We start from the raw sequence: 22,672 nt of genomic DNA on the forward strand, positions 1-22,672 counted from the left end.
TTCTCCCATGCAAGATGGAGATAACAATTCTCTTGTAACTCAACTCTATCTTTATCACTTAGTGAATCTTACCTAAATCCACATCTTCAATTTTTTTAATTTTTAATTAAGGTAAGATTTACATGCAGTAAAATGTATACGTTTTAGAGTGTAGTTCTGTGAGTTTTGACAAACGCATACAGTTGTGTAACCACATCACAATTGAGATACAGAGCAGCTCCATCACTCCCCAAAATTCACAACCCTCCCCACACCTCCTTGCAGTCAGCTACCCCCATCTCTGCCCCAGGCAACCTCAGATCTGATTTCATCACTAAGGATTAGTTTTGCCTAGAGTGTCGTATAAATTGCATCATACATATGTACTTTTTTACATCTGACTTCTTTCACTCATCATGTTGTTACATGGACCTGTAGTTTGTTTCTGTTGAAGAACAATATTCCATTGTATAGATGGACCACCATTTGTCATCTATTCACAATCCATGCACATTGGGTTGTTTCCGTTTGAGGGTTATAATGGCTACAGCCGCAATGAACATTATTTTGCAAATTTTTCAGTAGACAAATGATTTTATTTCTGTTGGGTAAATAGGAATGCAATGGCTGAGTTGTATCGTATGTATATATTGAAATTCTGTAGAAACTACCTGTTTTCCAAAGGAGTTGTACAATTTTCCATGTCCCCCATAATATATGAGGGTTTTGGTTGTTCTGCATCCTGGGAACATTTAGCATTGTCAGTCTTTTAAAATTTTAGTCATTCTAGTGTGAAATGGTATCTCATTGTGGTTTTAACTTGCATTTTTCTAATGGCTAATGATGTTGAGTACTTATGTGTTTATTGGTCATTTGGAAAATCTATTTTGTGAAGTGCCTGTTCAAGCCTTTTGTGTGTCTGCAATTTTTACTAGCGAGTTTATTTCTTCTTATTTAAACCTCACTCTGGGCTCCGGACAAATATATCAATGGAATTCTTCATACTGCTGCTTGTATGTTTCGAAAGGACCTCAGCTGAACATAAAGGTAAACTTACAATTTTCTCTCTCACTCTTCCCCCCTCCACTTTCAGACCTTGGCCTCCACCACTGACACATTCTCTCATCATCCACACAGTGGCACAGACCAGAAACCTAGGCAGCTTTCCTGATACCTCTTTCTCATCTGTTTCCCTACTCCCACCCAATCCATCGTGTTTCCTCCTGCCTATTTCTTGAACCCAATCAATTCCCCCAAATTCCTCCATCTCCACCATTGCCTAAGCCACCACGGTCTCTCACTTGCATTACTGCAATAGCCTCCTTTCTGTCTTTCTTCTTTCTTTCTTTTTTTTTTTTTATTTTGGAAAGGAAGTCTCTGTCACCTAGGCTGGAGTGCAGTGGCGCAGTCTAGGCTCACTGCAACCTCAGCCTCCCAGGTTCAAGCAATTCTCCTGCCTCAGCCTCCCAAGCAGCTGGGATTATAGGTGCTCACCACCACAACCCGCTAATTTTTGTATTTTTAGTAGAGACGGGGTTTCACCGTGTTGGCCAGGCTGATCTCGAACTCCTGGCCTCAAGTAATCTGCCCACCTCAGCCTCCCAAAGTGCTGGGATTACAGGCGCGAGTCACCACACCCAGCCAATAGCTTCCTTTCTAACAAGTCTTGTTCCCTTCAGGCTGTACTCCATGTACCAATCAGTGTCAGGCCTTTCGAAAACACAGATGTGATTGTAAGACTCTCTTATCCAAATCCTTAATGGCAGCCCATAACTCTTAACATAATTATTTGTTCCTTAATGTGATCTGTAAGACGAGCCATGCCCCAGCCAGACAGTTGTCTTCGAGCTGTGGTTCTAGGCTCCTTGTGTCTCAGGGCCTTTGCACAGACTGACCTGTGTTTGCAACACTCCTTCTGTCATCTTCACCTCACTAACTCCTGCTCATTCTTCACATCGCAGTTCAAATTTCACTTCCTCCAAGAAGTCTGCCCTGTTCAGAGACAAGAATAGGAATGCTCTACACTTCTTTCATAGACTTATCTTATAATGATGTATTTCTGGGACTATTCAAAGTATGTTTCTCTCACTAGACTAATAAGCTCTGTGGGGAATGAATCTGTTTCGTTTGTGGTGCGTCCGGGTACCTAACACCAGGAGCAGCTACGTAACATGAGGCCCAGGGCAAAATGAAAATGCAGTGCTTCTGTTCAAAGAGCAGGAAAAAGTGTCATTGAAGGTGCTCAAACATACAGTGTTTTCCTTTCTTCTGTGTTCTCTCTCACTTGACTTGTCATGGTATTTTTATTTGCTATTTAATGTCATGCTAAGTTAAAAAACAAATTTAAGGCTGGGTGCAATGGCTCACGCATGTAGTCCCAGCACTTTGAGAGGCTGAGGTGGGCGGATCATGAGGTCAGGAGTTCGAGACAAGCCTGGACAACATAGTGAAACCCCATCTCTACTAAAAATACAAAAAATTAGCTGGGCATGGTGGCGGATGCCTGTAATCCCAGCTACTCGGGAGACTGAGGCAGGAGAATGGCTTGAATGTGGGAGGCAGAGGTTGCAGTGAGACAAGATTATGCCATTGCACTCCAGCCTGGGTGACAGAGCGAGACTCCATCTAAAAAAAATAAGATAAAATAAAATAAAAAATAAATTTAAATTATCGTGACTTTTTAACATTTGTTTTTATATTGTAGGATGCAAGGTATAAATGAAAATATTAGCATTGACCTCATATGTAGAATCAACACAATTACACAGTTCACATTCCATAGCTCATCCATGTGTATGTATTTCATTCTTGCTAAAACAGTAGATATGCTGCACAAAACTAGCTCAGCTCTTTCTATCTCACTTCCTGACACCCACACACTCCAGCAACACTCTCTACCTTGGGATCATGGACACTAAGGAAGGACTGAAAGGACAGGAGCTATAGGCTGCTCTCTCTTCCCCTTTCCTTGTTCCATACAAGTACTAACGAGGCCAGGCCCTGCTTAGCTTCTGAGACGAGATTGGGCACCCTCAGGGCACTGTGGCCATAGTGTCCTGCCATTTCCTTTCATGTCATCTCAACACGGGGGTCGGTTAGCACAGGGAAGTAACTCCAATAAGAGGATACAACAGAGCTCCTCAGTCATTTGTGTCTCTACAAATGTCATTGCCTTCTTTCTGTGTACAAGCGCATTCTGGTTTCAGTGGAAAGTGAGGCCTCTCCAGTTGGTTAGTGCCCCGCTCACTCAGTCACTGACTAACAACCCTGCCTCTACTCACAGCATGCTGAGTTTCCTGCACATCCCACAGCATGGCTCCCCAGGGGCATGGAGAAGATTATGTGAATGGGGCGGCAGGGAACGGTGGCCACACACATCACATGTGGCTCCTCTGCTCCTGTGCATGCCCCCTTGTCCTACAGGACTTCGCTGACAAAACAGAAGTGTAAAGATATCGTTATTAATGTGACAGCAGAGTGTTAAACCGAATGCGGGGCACTTTCAAGTGCAGGACACTATGCAACTGACTTCGCAGGACTCAGAAAGTGGCCCTGCCTAGCACATGGCCACATAGCAGATGCTAATCAATGTGTTAAGTAAAGGAATGAAGGGTTGTCACCTGATAGAAGATAAACAGTTCTTCTGGTTTTGATACAAACTAAAGGCCTCTCTCCTCCATCACCTTGGAGATCCCACATAAATATCAGAGGGGCACCACTGCCTGTGATTGCCTATCTTTCTGGAGAGGAGAGAGACAGTTGCTCTAATATGTCAGAGCAAGAGTGAGAGGGAGGGTATGAGGGGAAGCTGACAAGGCTTATCTGTGAATTAATCACCGCACTTTGCATGTACTGCAGGTCACACCTTGTATCCTATGCTCTTAAGACATGGTCCAAGTGTGAACTAAGCTCATAGCTCACTGCCTTCATCCACCTCCATCGCCACTCCAGAAGAGAGTTCGAGTTGCTACTTCATTAGCAGAAGGCCTCTGGACCCATCCTGGAGGGGTCCGGGAGCAGAGAGAGCAGCTCAGTCAAGGTCAGAGCCACAGGTTGCTGGACCTTCTCAAATTCCTCATGTACTGCCTTGATTTTTATCACATGCAGAAAGATCTCTGAGAATCACAAAGCCCAAGAGCCAGGAGACCTGGGTTCAAAATCTGGCTTTGTGTGAGCCTGGGCAAGTGATATCTTCTCTCTGGGCCTCATTATCTACTCCATTAAATAAGAAAAGGAACTAGTTAAGTGGCCTAAAAGCAATGTTTCCCAGGAGCTCTGATGTCTCAGGAATTGCACTGGTCGGGACAGGGGAGATTCTCCCCAGCTTCAGTCAGCAGTAATAATAATAACAGGAGGCTGGGTGCAGTGGCTCACGCCTGTAATCTCAGCACTGTGGGAAGCCAAGGGGGTTGGATCACAAGGTCAGGAGATCGAGACAATCCTGGCCAACATGGTGAAACCCTCTCTCTACTAAAAATACAAAAAGTAGCTGGGCATGGTGGTGTGTGACTGTAGTCCCAGCTACTTGGGAGGCTGAGGCAGGAGAATCACCTGAACCTGGGAGGTGGAGGTTGCATGAGCCAAGATCGCACCACTGCACTCCAGCCTGGCAACAGAGTGAGGCTCCGTCTCAAATAATAATAATAATAGGAAACATTTACAGAGTACCCACTGCCCCAGGTGCCATCATAAATGCTTCACATACATTCACTCATGCAGTACTCACAATATTCCTATGACATGGGTTTCAACTTCTATGCCCATCATCAGATGAGAAACTGAAGTGCTGAATGTCTAAGTGACTACTCAAGGTCACACAGCTAGTAAATGACAAGGCAAGGATTCGAGCCTTTGTAGTCTGGCTCTAGGGTGTGTCTGCTTAACTACACTGTTCCCATTGTTTTACCTCCCTCCCTCCCACCAACCCATCCATTCACCCACCCATTCATCCAAACATCCACCCATACATCCATCCATCTGCCCACCCACCTATGCATCCATCTCGAGTTTCATGTAAGAGTTTATTTAATAAAGGAATTCTGAAGAATTATAAAAAATAAAAACTTGAAAACTACTCAAGATTGCTATTTAAACTGCAAAAGTCCTCAGGGGTGGGGTTCTATGACTCACATTGCACTTAGAATAAAGAGAAATTCTTTTTATACAATATAAGTTCCTGCAGAATGCAGACACTTTCTACTTCTCCAGCCTCTTTTCAACTCCTCTCCTACTAGCTTCTGTATTTAAGCCACATTAGACCTTTCTTCAGTTTTTTATATAGACTTTGTTGCATCACACCTCAGAGATTCTGTGCATGTTCTTCCTCCTGTCTAGAAAGGATCGTCCCTCCACTTTCGCCAACTAATCCCTGTTCAACTTTTCATCTCAGCAGGAGGCCCATTCTCTTTGGCAATCCTCTGGCCTCCAGCCCATTTATTATATACTCACATGTCAACATGTACTTTGTACAGCATGTAACACAATTGCACTTTTATATTTTAACAAATTATATTTCCCATATTGAACTGTAAGTCTCCTGAAAGGAGGAATTTTGTTCTTGCTCATCATCAACTTTTTCAACATCCAGTGCACCATTTAGAACTTAGATGTAGCCAATACAGGTTTGTGGAATGAAAGAGGAAAAGAAAGAATTAATATTCCTTTAAATTAGGATGGCAAAGATCGTATATAGAAAATTGGCTAAGTTGTGGTCCATTCATATTTGCTCCCAATTAAGGAGCACAGCTATGAAAAGGAAGGCTTCAAATTAATAACCAATAGATTTTTTAAAAAAGAAAACTGGCCAGGTACTGTGGCTTATGTCTGTAATATCAGCATGTTGGGAGGCCAAGGCAGGATTACTTGAGCCCAGAAATTCCAGACCAGCCTGAGAATTTGGCAAAACTCTGTCTCTACAAAAAATACAAAAATTAGCCAAGTTTGGTGGCATGTGCCTGTAGTACCAGCTCCTTGGGAGGCTGAGGTGGAAGAATAGCTTGAGTCTGGGAGGTCAAGGCTGCAATGAGCTGTGATCGCACCACTGCACTCAAGCCTGGGTGGTACAGTAAGACCCTGTCTCAAAAAAAAAAAAAAAAGAAAAATCACTAAGCAAAATAAGACATGTGAAGGATCATGTCAAAGGTAAGAAAAATTAGGGGAACATTAAAAGCTTTCTTCCCAAGCCACTAAATCAACTTGACTAACAAAATTACCACTTGATTTAGCATTAGAAAATTACATTACATATCAAACATAAACCCATTAATCAAATACTAAAGAAATTTCTGAGTTAAATGGTATAATGTTAGCTTATGCCAGAGCTGACCTTGAAAGATTGTTCAAATATGGCTCAGTGTGATTGAAAGTTCTGTGTGAATACGTTTTTGGAAAGATCCAACAGCAACACCTTAGTGTATGTTTTTGAAATAAAATGTATCTGAGTAGCAGCAAAGTTATCCATTTCTTCTAGGTCCTCCAATTTGTTGGCATAAAATTGTTCATAATAATCCCTTATGACCATTTTTATTTCTGAGGTATCTATTGCAATGTCTCCACTTTCATTTCTGATTTTATTTATTTGAGTCTGCTTTTTTTAGTGAATCTAGCTAGGAGTTTGTAGATTTTATTTTTTCAAAGAACCAACTTTTGATTTTATTTATATTTTCTATAGTTTTACTATACTACATTTTATTTGCTTCTGTTCTGATCTTCATTATTTCCTTCCTTTTGCTCACTTTGGGTTTAGTTTGTTCTTTCTTTAGCTCCTTGGGGCATAGTGTTAGTCTACTTATTTAGATCTTTTTCCTTTTTTAATCTAGGCATTTATTGCTATAAACTTCTCTCTTAGAACTGACTTTGCTGCATACTGTAGGTTTTGATACATTGTGTTTCCATTGTCATTAATCTCAAAATATTTTTTAATTTCCCTCTTGATTTCTTCTTTGACCCATTAGTTCATCATAAGCATGTTGTTTAATTTCCACATATTTGTAAATATGTTATTGATTTTTAGCTTCACACCATTGTAGTTGGAAACAATACTAGACATGATTTCAATCTTTTTGAATTTGTTAAGGTTTATTTTGTGGCCTAATATATGGTCTATCCTGGAGAATGTTCTATGTATGCTAGAGAAGAATGTATATTCTGCTGTTGTTGGATGTATGTAGGTCTGGTAGGCCCATTTGGTCTAAAGTATAGTTCAAATTTATTGTTGTCTTGTTAATTTTTTGTCTGGTTGATCTCTCCATTGTTGCAAGTGGAGTACTGAAGTCCCCTATTAGTGTTATATTGCTGTATATTTCTTCCTTCATGTCCACTAATATTTGCTTTACATATTTAAGTGCTTCAATTTTGGATGCATATATGTTTACAATTGTTATGTCCTCTTGATAAGATGACCTCTTTATCATTAAATCATGACCTTCTTTGTCTCTTGGAACAGCTTTTTACTGGAAGTCTGTTTTATCTGATATAAGTATAGGCATCCCTGCTCTCTTTTGGTAACTGTCTGTTTTCATGGAATATCTCCTTCTATCCCTTTACTTTCAATATATGCCTATTCTTAAAGTTTAAAAATGGGTCTCTTGTAGGCAGCATCTAGTTGGATCTTGTTGATCCACTCAGCCATTCTATATCTTTTGATTGGACAGTTTAACCCATGTACCAGCAAGGTTATTATTGATAGTAAAAGACTTACTCCTGCCATTTTGCTAATTGTTTTCTGGTTACTTTGTAGATAATTTGTTCTCTTCTTCCTCTATTGTTGTCTACCTTTGTGGTTTGGTGGTTTAGTTTTCTGCTTTGTGGTTACAATATTGTTTTTTAAATATTCAACATGAATACACTTTCTTGTTTGGATAACGTGTAAAACGTCTACAAGGAGGGATAGATAATAAGTTTTCCCTTCAGAATGCACTGCTTTGCCTGGGATGAGGAATAATTTATAATGGTAACTGTTGCTGGTTAAAATTTGGCTCCTACCCACATTCATGCAAACTCAGCGTTCTAGATTAAAAGAGATTTAAGAGACTTGCCAAGCAAATGCATGGCATCCTTAGATGTATCCTGATTTGAATAAAACAGCTATAAATAATAATATTTTGGGGATTATTGAAAAATTTGACTATAGATTAGTTTTCAGGTGATATTGGAGAATTAATGTTATTATTGTTAGGTATGTTAGCACGGTCATGCAGCAATGTGTCTTTCTTTTTAAGAGATGCATACAAAAATATTTGGGTGTGAAATGTTCTTGTGCTATAATTTGCTTTAAAATTCTTCAGAAAAAAAAGATAAGCAAAATAGAAAAACAAGATAATGGGTACATGTTATCTATTTCTTATTCTCCCTATTTTTTTGTGTGTTCAATTTTTAAAAGAAATTTACTCCATACATATATCCCACCCCCTCCACTAAGGACCCCCAAACTATAAATTGCTGTGAATATAAGAAAAAGTGAAACAATTCTATGATTTTGAGAGAAAGTCAACACTGTAGGAAAAAGACAGCCCAGGATTTGGGCTAAAAATCATTAATCTGACCCTGATCAACCCTGTGGCCTTCAGCAGTAACTCAGCCTCTCAGGCCTTTGATTTGTTCATGTGTAAAATGAGGGTCATTGTCATTTAGACAACGACCTTCAGGGTATGTTTTAATGTTAAAATTCAGAGTCCTTCCATATCAGATAAGCATCAACTATTCAATAGTTTATGCTGAAGAGTACAGGGGACCAAGAGACCACCCAAATGGGTTCATGAGCCCTTCATGCCACTTCTTTGTTGGGTCACTTTGGGCACCTCACTAAATTTTTCTGAGCTAGGTCCTCTGCACCTTGCTTGTCTATCATCAAAGGGTCACTGTGAGACTATAATAATATAAGAGGAAAGAAATCGTGATTATTAAGGCATATGCTGAACAACATACCTCCATTGGCAACATTAAACTTCACTCCAAACTCTCCCCCTGGTCCTCCAGGGCAGTGGCTGGCTGTTAGAATGATTCCACCAGCTGCCTTGATCTTCCTGATAATGCAGGAGACCGCAGGTGTAGACAAGATGCCATTCTGTCCAATAATCAGTCGTCCAATCTAAACCATCCAAAAAAAAAAAAATCAATCCAGTTGCTTGGGATTAAAGGCATTTCAACAGGAAAGTGCCCCAGGCTCTGTTAACATACAGCCAATCACTTGATAAAAGAAACAGAGTAGGCTTTAGATTAGGGGAGGCAGGGTAGGGGGAGCACTGACATTGTCTCTCCTATCTAATGTCTCTAAGACCATTTGGTGCACCTGCATCTAGTAGTCAATTATTAACCTGTAAATAGGATATGCCTCACTGATCTTCAGTCGTTTGAAACATCTGCTTCTGATAATCGAGGGGTTAGCTTGAATCACACAAGAAGTTCTTAGTTTGCTACTGACTCAGAAACTATGCATATGAACATGCTAGAGATTACAAGAAAAAAGAAATGGAGTGCTTCTCTGCTTCTTCTGCTTCCTGTAACTTAGAACAAGCTCAGAGAGCAAGGGGACTGATTTACTACAACCTCATCATCTGTAGGCATATTTTAACTGTAATCTTCAGGAATGACTTTTCTCCTGAAAGTAGGAATTCTCTTTCTGCTGTTAAGTGACAGCATGTGCTGGAGACATTGGAGAAATTACCCAGTCATGCTAAGCAGAGATCTGGAGGTCATCCATGGATGCAGCCAGATTCTTTCTAGAGCTACAAAACTGACTTTCTAAAAAGTCAGCAACACAGCGCTGAAGAACATTTATTGCTACACCTTGTTTTAAAATTGGATTCAATATCATCCAATCTAGTAGTTCTCAATATTTCTACAAAATAGAATCACTTATGAAGCTTTTTAAAATCCTAGTACTCAAACTGCATTCTAGACTGATGATATTGCAATCTCTGGGGTTGAGAGCCCAGCATTAGTAGTTTTAAAGCTCCACAGATGATCCCAATGTTCAGCCAAGCTCGGTAATAAAGCCCCCTTGTTACTCAAAGGGCTGGCAGCATGGGCATCACCTGCAAGCTTGATAGAAATGCAGAACCTCAGCTGGGCATGGTGGCTCCACCTAAAATCCCAGCACTTTGGGAGGCTGAGGTGGGCAGATCACTTGAGCTCCAGAGTTCGAGACCAGCCTGGCCAATGTGGTGAAACCCTATTTCTACTAAAAATACAAAAATTAGCTGAGCATGGTGGTGCACGCCTGTAGTCCCAGCTACTCCGGAGGCTGAGGTGGGAGAATTGCTTGAACCTGGGAGGCAGAGGGTGCAGTGAGCTAAGATGGCAACACGGCACTCCAGCCTTGGCTACAGAGTGAGACTCTGAAGGAAGGAAGGAAGGAAGGAAGGAAGGAAAGGAAGGAAGGAAGGAAGGAAAGAAAGGAAGGAAGGAAAGAAAGAAAGGGAAAGAAAGAAAGAGAAAGAAAAAGAAAGAGAAAGAAAGGAAGAGAAAGAAAAAAGAGAGAAAGAAAGAAATAGAAAGAAAAAGAAAGAAAGAGAAAGAAAGAAATGCAGAACCTCAAGGCCCACCCAAGGCCTACCGAATAAGAACCTGTATTTTAATAAGATCCTCTCCTCTCTTCCCAGATAATTCATTTGATAAGTACTGATATAGCCAACAAGCCAAAACAAACCTTAACATACAGTTCAACAACAAAGTTGCCCTGGCACCATCATTGCTAGAGGTCAGTCACTGACCAAATATAACAATCAGCGAAATCAGGGGAAAAAAAATTACAGAAGAGATCAAAACACACACACACACACACACACACACACACACACACACACACACACACAGAGAGAGAAAGAGAGAGAGAGCTCAAAAGCAGAGTGGCCTTGGGATGATTTAGTAAGGAAATCCACAAGATCCCCAGGCTACATATTTTCAAGTAGAGGAGACAGATTATAAACAAATAAACAATAATAATAATAGTTACTAGTGAGGTACATATTAGGAAGGAATTAGACTGCTGTTATAAAGGACATCAATTTTAATAATAATATAATAATAATAGCTAAGGGAGCTTAGATTTTATTCTAAGTACAACCAGAATGCATTGAAAGGTTTTAAACAGTGGAAGTGACCTGATTGCATTTTTAAACATCATGGGCTGAGCAGCCCAAATGGTCCTATTAAAAAGTAAGTCACATCAAGTCACTAAAACATTCCAATAGCTTTCCTTGTCCCCCACCAACTCAAAACAAAGCCAAAGTCTTCATTGTAGTCTACAAGGCCCTACATAATCTGACCTCCATCATGTACCATTCTCCATCGCCCTCCCGCCCTCCTTCTTCTGTTCCAGCCACAACGGAACAGAACAGCTATTCCTCAAACATACCAAACATGATCCTGCCTCAGGGCCCTTGCATTTTCTTTTTCCTCTGCTTACAATACTTGCCCAGATATTAACATACCTGCCTTCTACTGTCTTCTGGGTTTCTGTTTCAGTGTAAGCTAATCAGAGATAGCATCCTTGACAGCCCTATATAATACTATAGCCAGAAGTCCCTAACTTTTCTATTGTTTCCTATTTCCTTCACCCTGCTATAATTTTCTGGATCACATATGTTGCCTTTAACATTTTCCATATTATTTATTTTCCCACTGTATGTAAAGCCCAAGGACCTTTCACTGCTATATCCCAAGAACCTAAAATAAATCTGGCATGTGGTAAGCGTACAATAAATATTTGTTGAATTAATGAATGGAGAATAATGAATGCATGATGAATGGCTTCTCTGGGAGAAATACCTTGAATGGGGGCAAGAGCAGAGAGAGGAATATCAGATGGGAGACTCTTCAAGTCGAGTGTTGATAGAGTCTTGGACTAGGCTAGAGCCAACAGAAATGAAAATTAGTCATTTGGTTTGAGATACATTTTTGGAAGGAGGATGAACAGAATATGCAGGTGGACTGGAATATGGAATAGAGGGGCTGTGGTAAATAGCCTCCAAAATGGCCCCAATGGTCCTTGCCTTTTGGCATTTTTGCCTTTTTGTGGTCCCCTCCAACACTGAACGATGCAGATCTGGGTAATCAGTATATATTGCAGAAGTGATTGTGTGTGACTTCCATGGTGAGGCCATAAATGGCATGGACACTTCTGCCCTGCTCTCTTGGACAGCTTATTTTGGGAGAGGCCAGCCGCCATGTCATGAAGACACTCAAGAAGCCCTGTGAAGAGGAAGCAAGGCCTGCCAACAACAGCCAGCACCAGCTTTCCAGCCAAGGGATTGAGCCATCTCACAGTGGATCCTCCAGCCCCCACCAAGCCTTCATATGACCAAACCAATACCAACATGTAACTGTGACCTCATGTGAGTCCCCAAGCCAGAATATCCATCTCCTGTCTCAGAAATGATGAGAAATAATAAATATATGTGCTCACACATATTACCATCTAATTTTCTACATTATATGTTTATTTCCCCACTGTATATAAGATTCAAGGACTGTTTTTTTTTCACTGCTATATTCCAAGAACCTAGAACAAATCTGGCATATGGTAAGTATACAATAAATATCTGTTGAATTAATTAATGGGAAAAAATAAATGAATGATGAATGGCTGCTCTGGAAAAAAATACCTTGAAGAGTGGCAGGAGTGGAAAGAGGAGGATCAGATGGGAGGCTAACAGCCAGCACCACCTTGCCAGCCAAGTGACTGAGCCATCTTGCAGTGGATCCTCCAACCCCCATCAAGCCCCAACTAAGCCACTAAGTTTCATGGTAATTTCTTACACTGCAATAAATAACTAATACTGGACCAGTGAGAAAAGGAGTCAAGAATAATCTCAGCTTTCTACCTTTAATAACTTAATGGATAGTGGTGCTATTAATCAAGTCAGGAAAGAGAAAGGACAATAATTACACCTATAGTATTACCCAAAGTCATGATAAATTATTTTCCATATGCTTGCTAAAATTTATGTAGTCATTCAACTCATTTTATTGAGTATCTACCATGAAACCGGCAATATGGAAGAACCTTCTGATATAGAACTGAATATAATTTAGTCACTGCCCTCAAGTAATAAGTCTGGAGAATCAAGAATCTGAAAAATGTTTGTAGCTTTTGTTTAAAATTTTCTCTCAGCCATTTAAAGGGAAAATTATGAAGATTGTATAGTGGTGAGAGACTGGGATAGCAGTCCACAAAAACTTAGGAAGCCCTTCCATAGCACAGAGTCAATGCTGAGGAACAGCTGCCCAGCCAGGGGCTACATTTTCCAACCCACCCTTGCATCTAGGTGTGGCCACATGGTGCATTTGGACAATGGGTGATAAACTAGTATGAGAATAAGAACAGAAGTAATGTGTGTTTCTTCTAGGCTGAGGATATCAGAAAACAGACATATCAACTCTACACTGCTTATTTCTCTTTCTACAGATTCAGTACAGGTAATCATGTGGCTCTAGGCAATGCCAGAGTCACAAGAGGGAAGGAAACTGAGTCCCCATCCCATTTGGTAGACAAGAGTCTTTGCTCACCAGGGACATCCTCATTGGACTATTGTGTGAGTGAGAAATAACATTCTATTGTTTTAAGGCAATAAAAATTGCCTACATTTCAGGTTTATTTATTACAACCACCCACATTTTCTTAAGCAGTAGCGAAAGAAACATAAACAATAGTTTAATGCCAAATCAAAAATGTCAAATGCAAAATTATTTTATGCTATTACAGTATAAAATTATGTCCACTTTGGGGCAAGGACTTAGAAAAATGCAGAAATAAATATGTAAAGTTATTAAGTAGGAATGATTATAGATACATTTTTATCTTATTACATTTCAGTTATTTTTGAAAAGGTAATATACATTCTGTTTAAGAAGGTTAAAGTGAGTAATTACACTTGAACAAAGTTTCAACCTGAAATACTTTAGTTATAATTGGAGAATTAACAGAAGATTAAATTCTAGATATCTGGAAATTTTACCTATGTGAGATCTGCTCATTAACCCATCAATACCAGAGAGAAGAGATATTGCTGGACATGGTCCTATCATCTGGGGGATAAGTACTGGAGGAGATGTGAAAGAGAGGTTGATGGGGCTTGTGAGGTAAGACATGGAAAATCGTGAAGATATTTGTGTCCCTTATGGACACTCACCAAATGGTGACCTAGGCAGAGGAGGATTTTAACAACAGGATGACCAGTTCTGTGGATGTCAATGAGTGGCTTTCCCCCAGCCATTCCTGTCATTGTCCAATGGGCTCATGAGCAAGTGGCTGTTATGGTTTAGATGTTTGTCTCCTCCAAATCTCATATTGAAATGTAATCCTCAGTGTTAGCGGTGGGGCCCAGTGAGAGATGTTTGGATCATGGGGACGAGTCCCTCATGAATGGTTTAGCACCATGCCCTTGATGATAAATGTGTTCTCGCTCTGCGTTTACATGAGATCTGCTTGTTTAAAAGTATGTGGCACCTTCTCTTTTGTTCTCTTGCTCCCACACTTGCTGTGTGATATGCCTGCTCCCACTTTGTCATCCGCCATGTGTAAAAGCTCCTGAGGCCTCACCAGAAGCCAAGGAGATGAGGGCACCAGGCTTGTACAGCCTTCAGAACCATGAGCTAAGGAAACTTCTTTTCTTTGTAAATTACCCAGCCTCAGGTATTTCTTTATAGCAATGCAAGAATGCTGTAATACCATGGCCGTGATGGCAGGGATGAAGGCTATGCATGGGCTCAACAACATGGACATTCACTCACCAAGGCTGACCTGGCTATGGCCACTGCAGAGTGCCTACTCTACCAGCAGCAGGGACCAACACTGAGTCTCCTTATGGTACCATTCCCCAAATGATCAGCCAGCTACCTGGTGGTAGATTGGTTAATTTGGGCCACTTCCATCACGGAAGATGCAGCACTTTGTACTTACTAGAATAGACACAAAGAAGAGGAGATATGAAGACAGATGCAAAGATTGGAGTGATGCAGCCACACCCAGGAAGCCAAGGAATGTATTCTGCTGCCAGAAGCTGGAAGAGGCAGAGAGCAGATTCTCCCTAGAACATCTACAGAGTGTGGCCATGCTGATACCTTGATTTTGACTTCTGGCCTCCAGAACTGTGAGAGAATAAATTTCTGTGATTTTAAACCACCAAATATGTGGTAATTTGTTATGGGAGTCCTAGGAAATGAATACAAAGTTTGTAATCTAATACGAAGTTTGTATTAGCTTCACAAGGCTGCTATAACAAATTGCCATAAACTTGGTGGCTAAAAGCAATTAAAGTTTATTCCCTAACAGTTCTGGAGGCCAGAAGTTCAAAATCAAGGTGTCACTGGGGGTCTGCCTCATCGAAAGGCTCTAGGGGAGGATCCTCCCTTGCTTCTTCCAGTTTCTGTTGCCTCCACATATTTCCGAGCTTGTGTTCACATCACTCCAATCTCTGCCTCTGTTTTCACGTCACTTTCTTCTCTGCGTGTCTATGTCTTCTCTTCTGTTCACCCTCTCTCTACCAATTAGCCCAGGATAAATGCCATCAGAAAAGGTATGGCTTTCAAGATCTAGTCATTGATAAAAAAAATATAAATTTTGGAAGCCCTTTTGTATAAAGAAAAAGCACTCAACTTCAAGTTAAAAGGCATAGGTATGAGTCTTGACTCTACCCCCTGACATAGGATCAATCATTTAACTTCTCTGAGGCTCTGCGTCTTTATTTGAAAAGCCAAGGAAGAAGAGTGTTGTTAAAATCCACCGAAGATCAGATTCTATAAACAAAAACCCTTTGTTAAATTAACCATGACACAAATTATTCTATTGTCTTCCCCGAATCCCACAACCCCCTCCAACATTTAAAATTCATCTTTAGATAGCAGATTATCCCTTAAAGTACCATTTTACTCTCTGAAAAAGTCCTAGAAATACTACCCTCTGTCAATGCAGCAGACCGCTACCTTGCAAGGAAAAGATGGTCTACTTACATAATTATCCTTAGTTATGTTTACAGCATTGAAGCAGGCAATATCTGACTTTCATTCCTGAGTGAAATCCAGACCACAGCCCAGGGAGGACCAAGCCATGGCATTCTGTTGCTCCCCGCTGAACGTCCCACACCATAGGGTCTGGCTTTGGCTGGAAGAAGGGCAACCTCACCCAGTCCTCCAGAAGGTGCACACACCCAAGCGGATGCTACTGCCATTAAGGGGCATTTCCTTCAACTCCCACGTGGAAAAGGGGGCAAAGTGGACCCTAGTCCACTGTCACTCATACACACGTACAGATCCCAGGGTCCACACAGATACAGATCCCAGGATCCACATCTATCACATATATGAACATTATCACACAGACCCCTGCAGACACATCTGTGAGGCATATGCATTCCCAAACACACAGACAGACTCATGATAAATTTGTTCCTACCCAGCTGTGACTTCTAAATGCTTGGGGAAACCAAGACATAGTAGAAAGGGGTGTGCAATTATCATTTCCCATGATGCCGTTACTTAAGAACTCTTTGTGTCCGTCCTTCTAATGGCACCAATGCCTCCCATCAAGCCTTAAACCTCACCTAAATTATGTCATTGGGTTTTTTCATCCATAAATGAGCATACCAGGTGCCAAGGGAATCAATATGCCCTTTCACATGCCTTAGACCAGTGTCCAAAGAAAGATAAAATGTTATTCTATAAAAGCTTTCTCCCAGCATTTCTATTCCTTTACATTTTGTGCCATATACAACTATGGTTTTTTAATGATCTTATTTCTGACAGCTGTTTTTCTTCAGAACATCAACAGCTTCTTTCCTAAATTAGTTTTAGTATGAGTTCCATTTCTAATTAGCTCAAATTAAAGTCCTAGAGAGCAGCGAGGTAATATTTAAACCCTCAGGCTAAAATTTCGGAGTAGGTGCAGAATATTGACTCTAAATGAGTTTTTCCTGTGACATAACACGCATGAAAGCAGGATTTCTTTCATGTGTGAAATGTCTTAAATCAGACTTACCCTTTGTGATTCTCTTTTAGCTTTAAATGTCATTTAAGAAAAAAAAAGAAAAGAAAATTAAGCATGACATTCCCCAATATCCTCTGCTCACTGTGTTATAATCCCTATCACTCCCCAAGTGAATTGGAGAGAGTGAAGACACAATGAACAGAAACTTCCCTGATGCTTCACAGAAGAAGTGTTCTCCAGGACCACACAGCCTCCACCATGTCCATCTACGAAGGGCTGTGGCAAGCTATATACACAAAGATGCCTGTTTCCTGTCTTCTCGGTTAAAAACAAAAACAAAACACTGGAAGGAACCCCAAAGCCAAGCTGCCATGGGTTGCAGAGTGCCAGCCATGAAGTAGTGTTGTCCATGGGTAAACAGGAGATGGATAAGGGCAATTCCAAGAAATAACAAACTCGAGGCATGAATGTGGTTATCCAAACATCAAGGGACTCCTTCATTTGCATTTGGATAATTGTGCAGTTATATGATTTGTTACATGGAGACCAGATGGAAGTAAGAGAGCTCATCCTCAACTTCCTGTACCTCTGGAAGTCTTTACACACATGCTGGAGAGATAGATGAGAGTTCATTAGCATCAAACCACCATGGATTTCATAATCAATTCCTAATATCTGAATAAGTGCAGAAAAGTCACAGGCATCTAGAAGTGTGGCCCAAGTCCTGTTCTTCAATTGGCCCACCCATTTCTCAAGATTTCATTGAGAAGATCAAGAAATCTAATCTTCCTTGGATGCAAAATGGAGGTGGTGAAAATTGGAAGTACGTCCTTCCTGGTAATGAGGCAATTTCAGTACATAGGAAGTGCTCTGAAATCTTTGAGGTATACAGTCTGACTCACTAGAACAAGAAAGGGCCCCACTTGTTGCCATTTTATGAGGTGACCACCCCAGCTGGATAAGAACTACAAGTGTCCATTGGGTCTACCTGGGTGTGGGTCAAGAAAGCAGAGTTGAGTGCCCTGAGGTAAGCTGAGATTTTGGTTTTCAATGGGAAAGAATGTAAGAATTGACTTTGCCACCTACTGCCTGGGTGACTTTGCACAAGATCCCAAATCCCTATGTATCTCGATTTTGTTATCTAAAAGATCACATGATGGAGGATGTAAGCAAGTAACACAGCCAAGACCCAGTTTACAGTGTCTAGTACCTAACAGACCCTTGACACGTTTCACTTGCCCTTGAGTCAATCTTTCCATGTCACTGAATATTCTTCCACAACACGATTTTAATGGATATAGTCGTCCATTGTTTAAATGTACCATTATTGACCAATGTAAAAATGTTCTTTTACCTCAAATTTTTATATGTAAAACAAAAACATGTTTGAGGACTAAACCCACACTGTAGTATAAATTAAACTGGATGTAGGCCAGGCATGGTGAGTCACACCTATAGTCCCAGCACTTTGGGAAACCAAGACAGGAGGATGGCTTGAAGCCAGGAGCTCAAGAGCAGCCTGGGCAATACAGCAAGACCTCATCTCTACAAAAAAAAATAAGAAAAATTAGCTGGCCATGGTGGCGTGCACCTGTAGTCCCAGCTTCTTGGGAGGCTGAGGTGGGAGCATCCACGGAGCCCAGGAGTTTAAGGCTGCAGTGAGCTTGGATAACGACTGCACTCCAGCCTGGATGACAGAACAAGAACCTGTTTCAAAAAAGAAAAAAGAAAAAAAACCCTAAAAACTAAAAACTGGATGTAGTTTGCTAATAACTAAACAGCAAATTAATTGTAACATGCTTACATATCAACGATGTCTTTCTTCTTTGATCATAAACCTGCTCACTAAGAAGCTGCTGAAGTCCATGGTAGTGACAGGTACATGTCTGCATCCTTGACCTGACCTGCATCTTCTTTGATTGTCCCCATCTGTGTCTCCGACTGGCACTGCCGAACCGGCTTGCTACCTGATCAATGTTGTACTGAACCGGACTGCTAACTGATCAATGTTGTTGAGCTCACTGCACAAAGCTGTTCTTACAAGGTAGATTTCTGCCTGGAATAGTCATACTTACACTGTTTATATTCCTTACTCCTGACCCATCCAACGCAGCACAAGTTCTATTTATTGCCATAGAAACATAGGTCATTTGGAAACACCTCCTTCATTTCTATGGAATGTTCAAACATTTCTGACATTTTGGACTCTGTTCTAGCCTCTTGTTAAATATATCCAGAAAAGAGACAAAGCTTTATGGGGGGGGCTATATGCACACATATGCTATAGAATAAGCTATCTAAATGCTTAGAAATACTTTCCAGCTGGCACCGCACCTTAATAGGTAGACAGAAATTAAGTATGTGTATATCTATCTGTATAGATATGTATAAATATATATCCCCAAAACAAAAACTCATTCTCTTACTTATACATAGGTAGAATATAGGTGAATATACATATACATTTATAGGTAGAACAAAAAAACCCCTCAGCCTCTTTAGGGCCATGTGTTTTCTCTGAGTAATTGTCACAATTAATTAAAATACATGTGTATGCCTTTTTAGATAAATTCCATCAGACCAGTTTCTGTCTGGTTGGAAAATAATAACTGCCTATTTGCTAAGTGCCCCTGCCCCCATACTATGTTCCAGTGAACTAAAGACCTCTGGCAATCATAGATTTACAACTCAGCAAGATTAAACAATTTATTGTTATTTATGACATCCAAGCTGGATCTTCTGTATTATATTCCACATTAGCATCTATCACTTTACATTTGGGAGATCCTGTCCAAAAAATGATTATGCCTCCTAACCAAACATTCAGCAGGGCTGCAGGAACAGGCCCCCTGAACAAACATCCTGCCAAAGTACTTTAAAGCACTGTGAGCTCCCACAGCTGTGCATTTTCAGACGACTCAGCAGATTAGCGTGGAGTCTCTTAGCCTCTGCTTGGTCTGTTCCTTTCAGTGATCTCTCACATGGCCCAGTCCATTCGGTTTGAAAATCCTCATGAAATGAGCAGATTATGATCTGGCTTCAGTAGAGGGCCATGGGGTGGGCATGGAGGGGAGAGGGTTTGCTCTTAACACAGCCTGAGCCTCAGAAAGGTTTCAGATGGAAAAGCATGGCACTGACTCAGCTCATGCTTAACAGGAAATAATGCACAGACCACACCAAAAAAGCCCTTTATGTTGTGTGAAAGTCTATGCCGGAGCAGCTGCTGCCACCTCACGTACTGTGATAGAGTGTGCATGTGTGTGTTTGTGTGTGCATGAGTGTGAGTATGCACACAAATGTGTGCTGGGAGGGGGAGGAGATCACACCTTCCACAGTCGCCACCTCAGCCTTAGCTAGCAGCGTGGAGAATTGCCAAAAGTCAACAGGAAGCTGCACCAAAGCAACTGTGATCACCACATCAGCAGGCGCTTTCTGGTTAGTAAAGCTACTGGGACTGAAAAACACACACGATCTCGTCCTTCTTTTATTTTAATCAGAGCAAACTATTTTTATAATAATTGTGTTCTATGAATAAATAATTCATAATGCTGTAACCCATTATCACATTCAATCCTCCCAACAACCCTAGAAGATATGTAGACAAGTATTATTACTTTCCCTATTTTTATAAATGAGGAAATAAACCCCAGGAGGCTAGGCGACTTCCCCATGGTCATAGAAGTTGCAAACAGTAGTATCATGATTCAAATCCAAAGCTTCTCCTTTTGTCTTTATCATTTTAATTTTGAAGGTAATGCATATGCATGTATGATCTTTTAAATCCAGAGATGTATATGGAATAGATAGGAAAAGGGACTCTCCTTCCCCATTATACACCCCCTCCACCCAAGCTATATACACTGTTGACTAGAGTATGTCCTTTCAATCCTATTTTCTATGCCTACATTATATACAGAAAAGCAGGATTACGTTACACACAATATTCCAGTCATTGCTGTTTTTCACCAACAAGCTATCATTCACATCTTTTTCATACTACATATAAATTTATATCCTTTATTTTAGTGGTGTATATTGTGCAGTTGTGTCATAAATTATGTACCTGTTCTCTGTTGAACATATAGATTTTTTCTGAGTTTTTCCTTAGCAAAATGCTGCAGTGAGTACCCTTGTACACAGATGTTTGTACATTTGTTCTAGAAAAATCTACAGTAAAGATTCTTAGATTAAGAGATTCCCAGGTTATTAGAAAACTACTCTATTAATTTAGATATATACTTCCAAATTGCCTGACCAAAAAGTTATGTCAATTTAACTTCTATGAACAGTATACAAACATGACAATTTTCCATCACCTACACCAACTCTGGGTAATTTCATCTTTTTTACAAGTTGATGGGTTGTTTTAATTTATATTTCTCTGGTTATTAATAAGGTTGGCCACCTGTTCATGTGTTATTATTGATGATATTTGTATTGAATTGTTTGAATTTTCTTGATTTCAAATAACTTTTTACATGTCATAGATATTAAATATTTGTTGTAAAACTCTCCTTCCAGTATTTTGTATGTGTTTGGTCAAGTAGAATAAACTCTCGTCCTCTGATTTCAGATTCCTTTCTCTTTCCATTAGAAGTCCCTAAATGTAAAACTACATATTGATAGCTAAAAACCAGGATGTTTACTAGAGAAAAAGAATACAAAGGCAATAATTAAATATTATATTTATACAAAATACCTACTAGTACAAACTTAAAAAGAGAAAGTAAAAGTCAAACGTTTCTACGACTTCAGACTAAGAAAAAGAACTTTTGAGGTTGAATGTTCCTGAAATTTTTCTTTTCATACAACTACGGACATGACTTCAAAAGTTGATGTGACTAAAAATGTAAGATATGAAAGATATTTGAAGACTCAGAGAAGGTGGATTTTCATTTTAACAAGTCACATATATATTCTAGATATCCTCTTATTCGTAACTAAGAGAGTCAAATCAGATGAAAGAATCTAAAAATTTCCCTTTGACTGTGTTAAGTAGAAGTAGTAGAGGCATATTGGCCAAATCTTGAGTGTTTGCAAATTGACTCTTAAGGCTATAGGCTGGCACAGGTCATTGAAGCCCTAGCTTTTTATCTTTAATTTTAAAATCCCCAAACAATTTATACTAATTTTTCTTGTCCATTATTTCCAAATAATCTTGTTGAAATGTTATTACAGTGCTTGCTCATGTTACTGTTGTCTAACAGAAGGGTATCCGGGGCCTTAAAACTGAGAGGGTTAAGATTAATGATTCCAATACCTATGCTTGGACATCTCCAAAAGTGGGTTCCAGCTTCTTGTCCTCAAGTCTGTATAGAAACTAGCAAACTTCCAGAGTTCACAAAAGGCTCAAAGAGAACAGATGTTTTATAGAAAATTCTTAGAGCAAGTTTCACGCATAATGTTGCTGATGTGTGTCTGCCTTTTCAATAAACATCACTATGCTTTATCACAAGATTTAATAAAGCAGCTTAGTTAAAAATGCCATCTGGGTCTCTGGACACATTAAACAAAGGTTAAAATAACCACCCCAGCAACTGGGAGGACCCAGCTGTTCTCATAATCTGTCCCACTCCTTTTACTTCCCCATAAAAAGAGTGAATGAAGAACACAGACTAAAAGCATCCAGAAGGAACTGACACAAACAGGGAGATAGATGGAGCCAAGGGCTCCTGTAAGTTTGCTATTGCTCACATAATAGATTTGCTAATTCCACAACCTGCGGATGGTAATTAAGAACGGGAAGCAGAAAGAGGGAAGAGAGAATCA

At 40.1% G+C, this 22,672-nt stretch overlaps 1 protein-coding gene across 2 annotated transcripts in view; it reads right to left on the minus strand.

Moving 5' to 3' along the window:
• The window catches only part of LOC134807112 (MAM and LDL-receptor class A domain-containing protein 1-like), a 91,235-nt gene that overhangs the window by 43,190 nt on the left and 25,373 nt on the right, over positions 1-22,672 (minus strand). The window contains exons 2-3 of one of the 2 annotated variants that reach the window (XR_010146750.1): positions 8,905-9,067; positions 1,886-1,971 (exon numbers count right to left, since the gene is read on the minus strand). Coding sequence is in view for 1 of the 2 variants with exons in the window: in XM_063781252.1 (XP_063637322.1) it covers positions 8,905-8,919 (15 nt within the window). In the remaining variant the exon portion in view is untranslated. Of the gene's footprint in view, positions 1-1,885; positions 1,972-8,904; positions 9,068-22,672 lie in introns of those variants that run through there. The other variant, XM_063781252.1, reaches the window with a different exon arrangement.

This window comes from Pan troglodytes, chromosome 8 (genome assembly GCF_028858775.2).
Source record: "Pan troglodytes isolate AG18354 chromosome 8, NHGRI_mPanTro3-v2.0_pri, whole genome shotgun sequence".
Classification (NCBI taxonomy): domain Eukaryota; kingdom Metazoa; phylum Chordata; class Mammalia; order Primates; family Hominidae; genus Pan; species Pan troglodytes.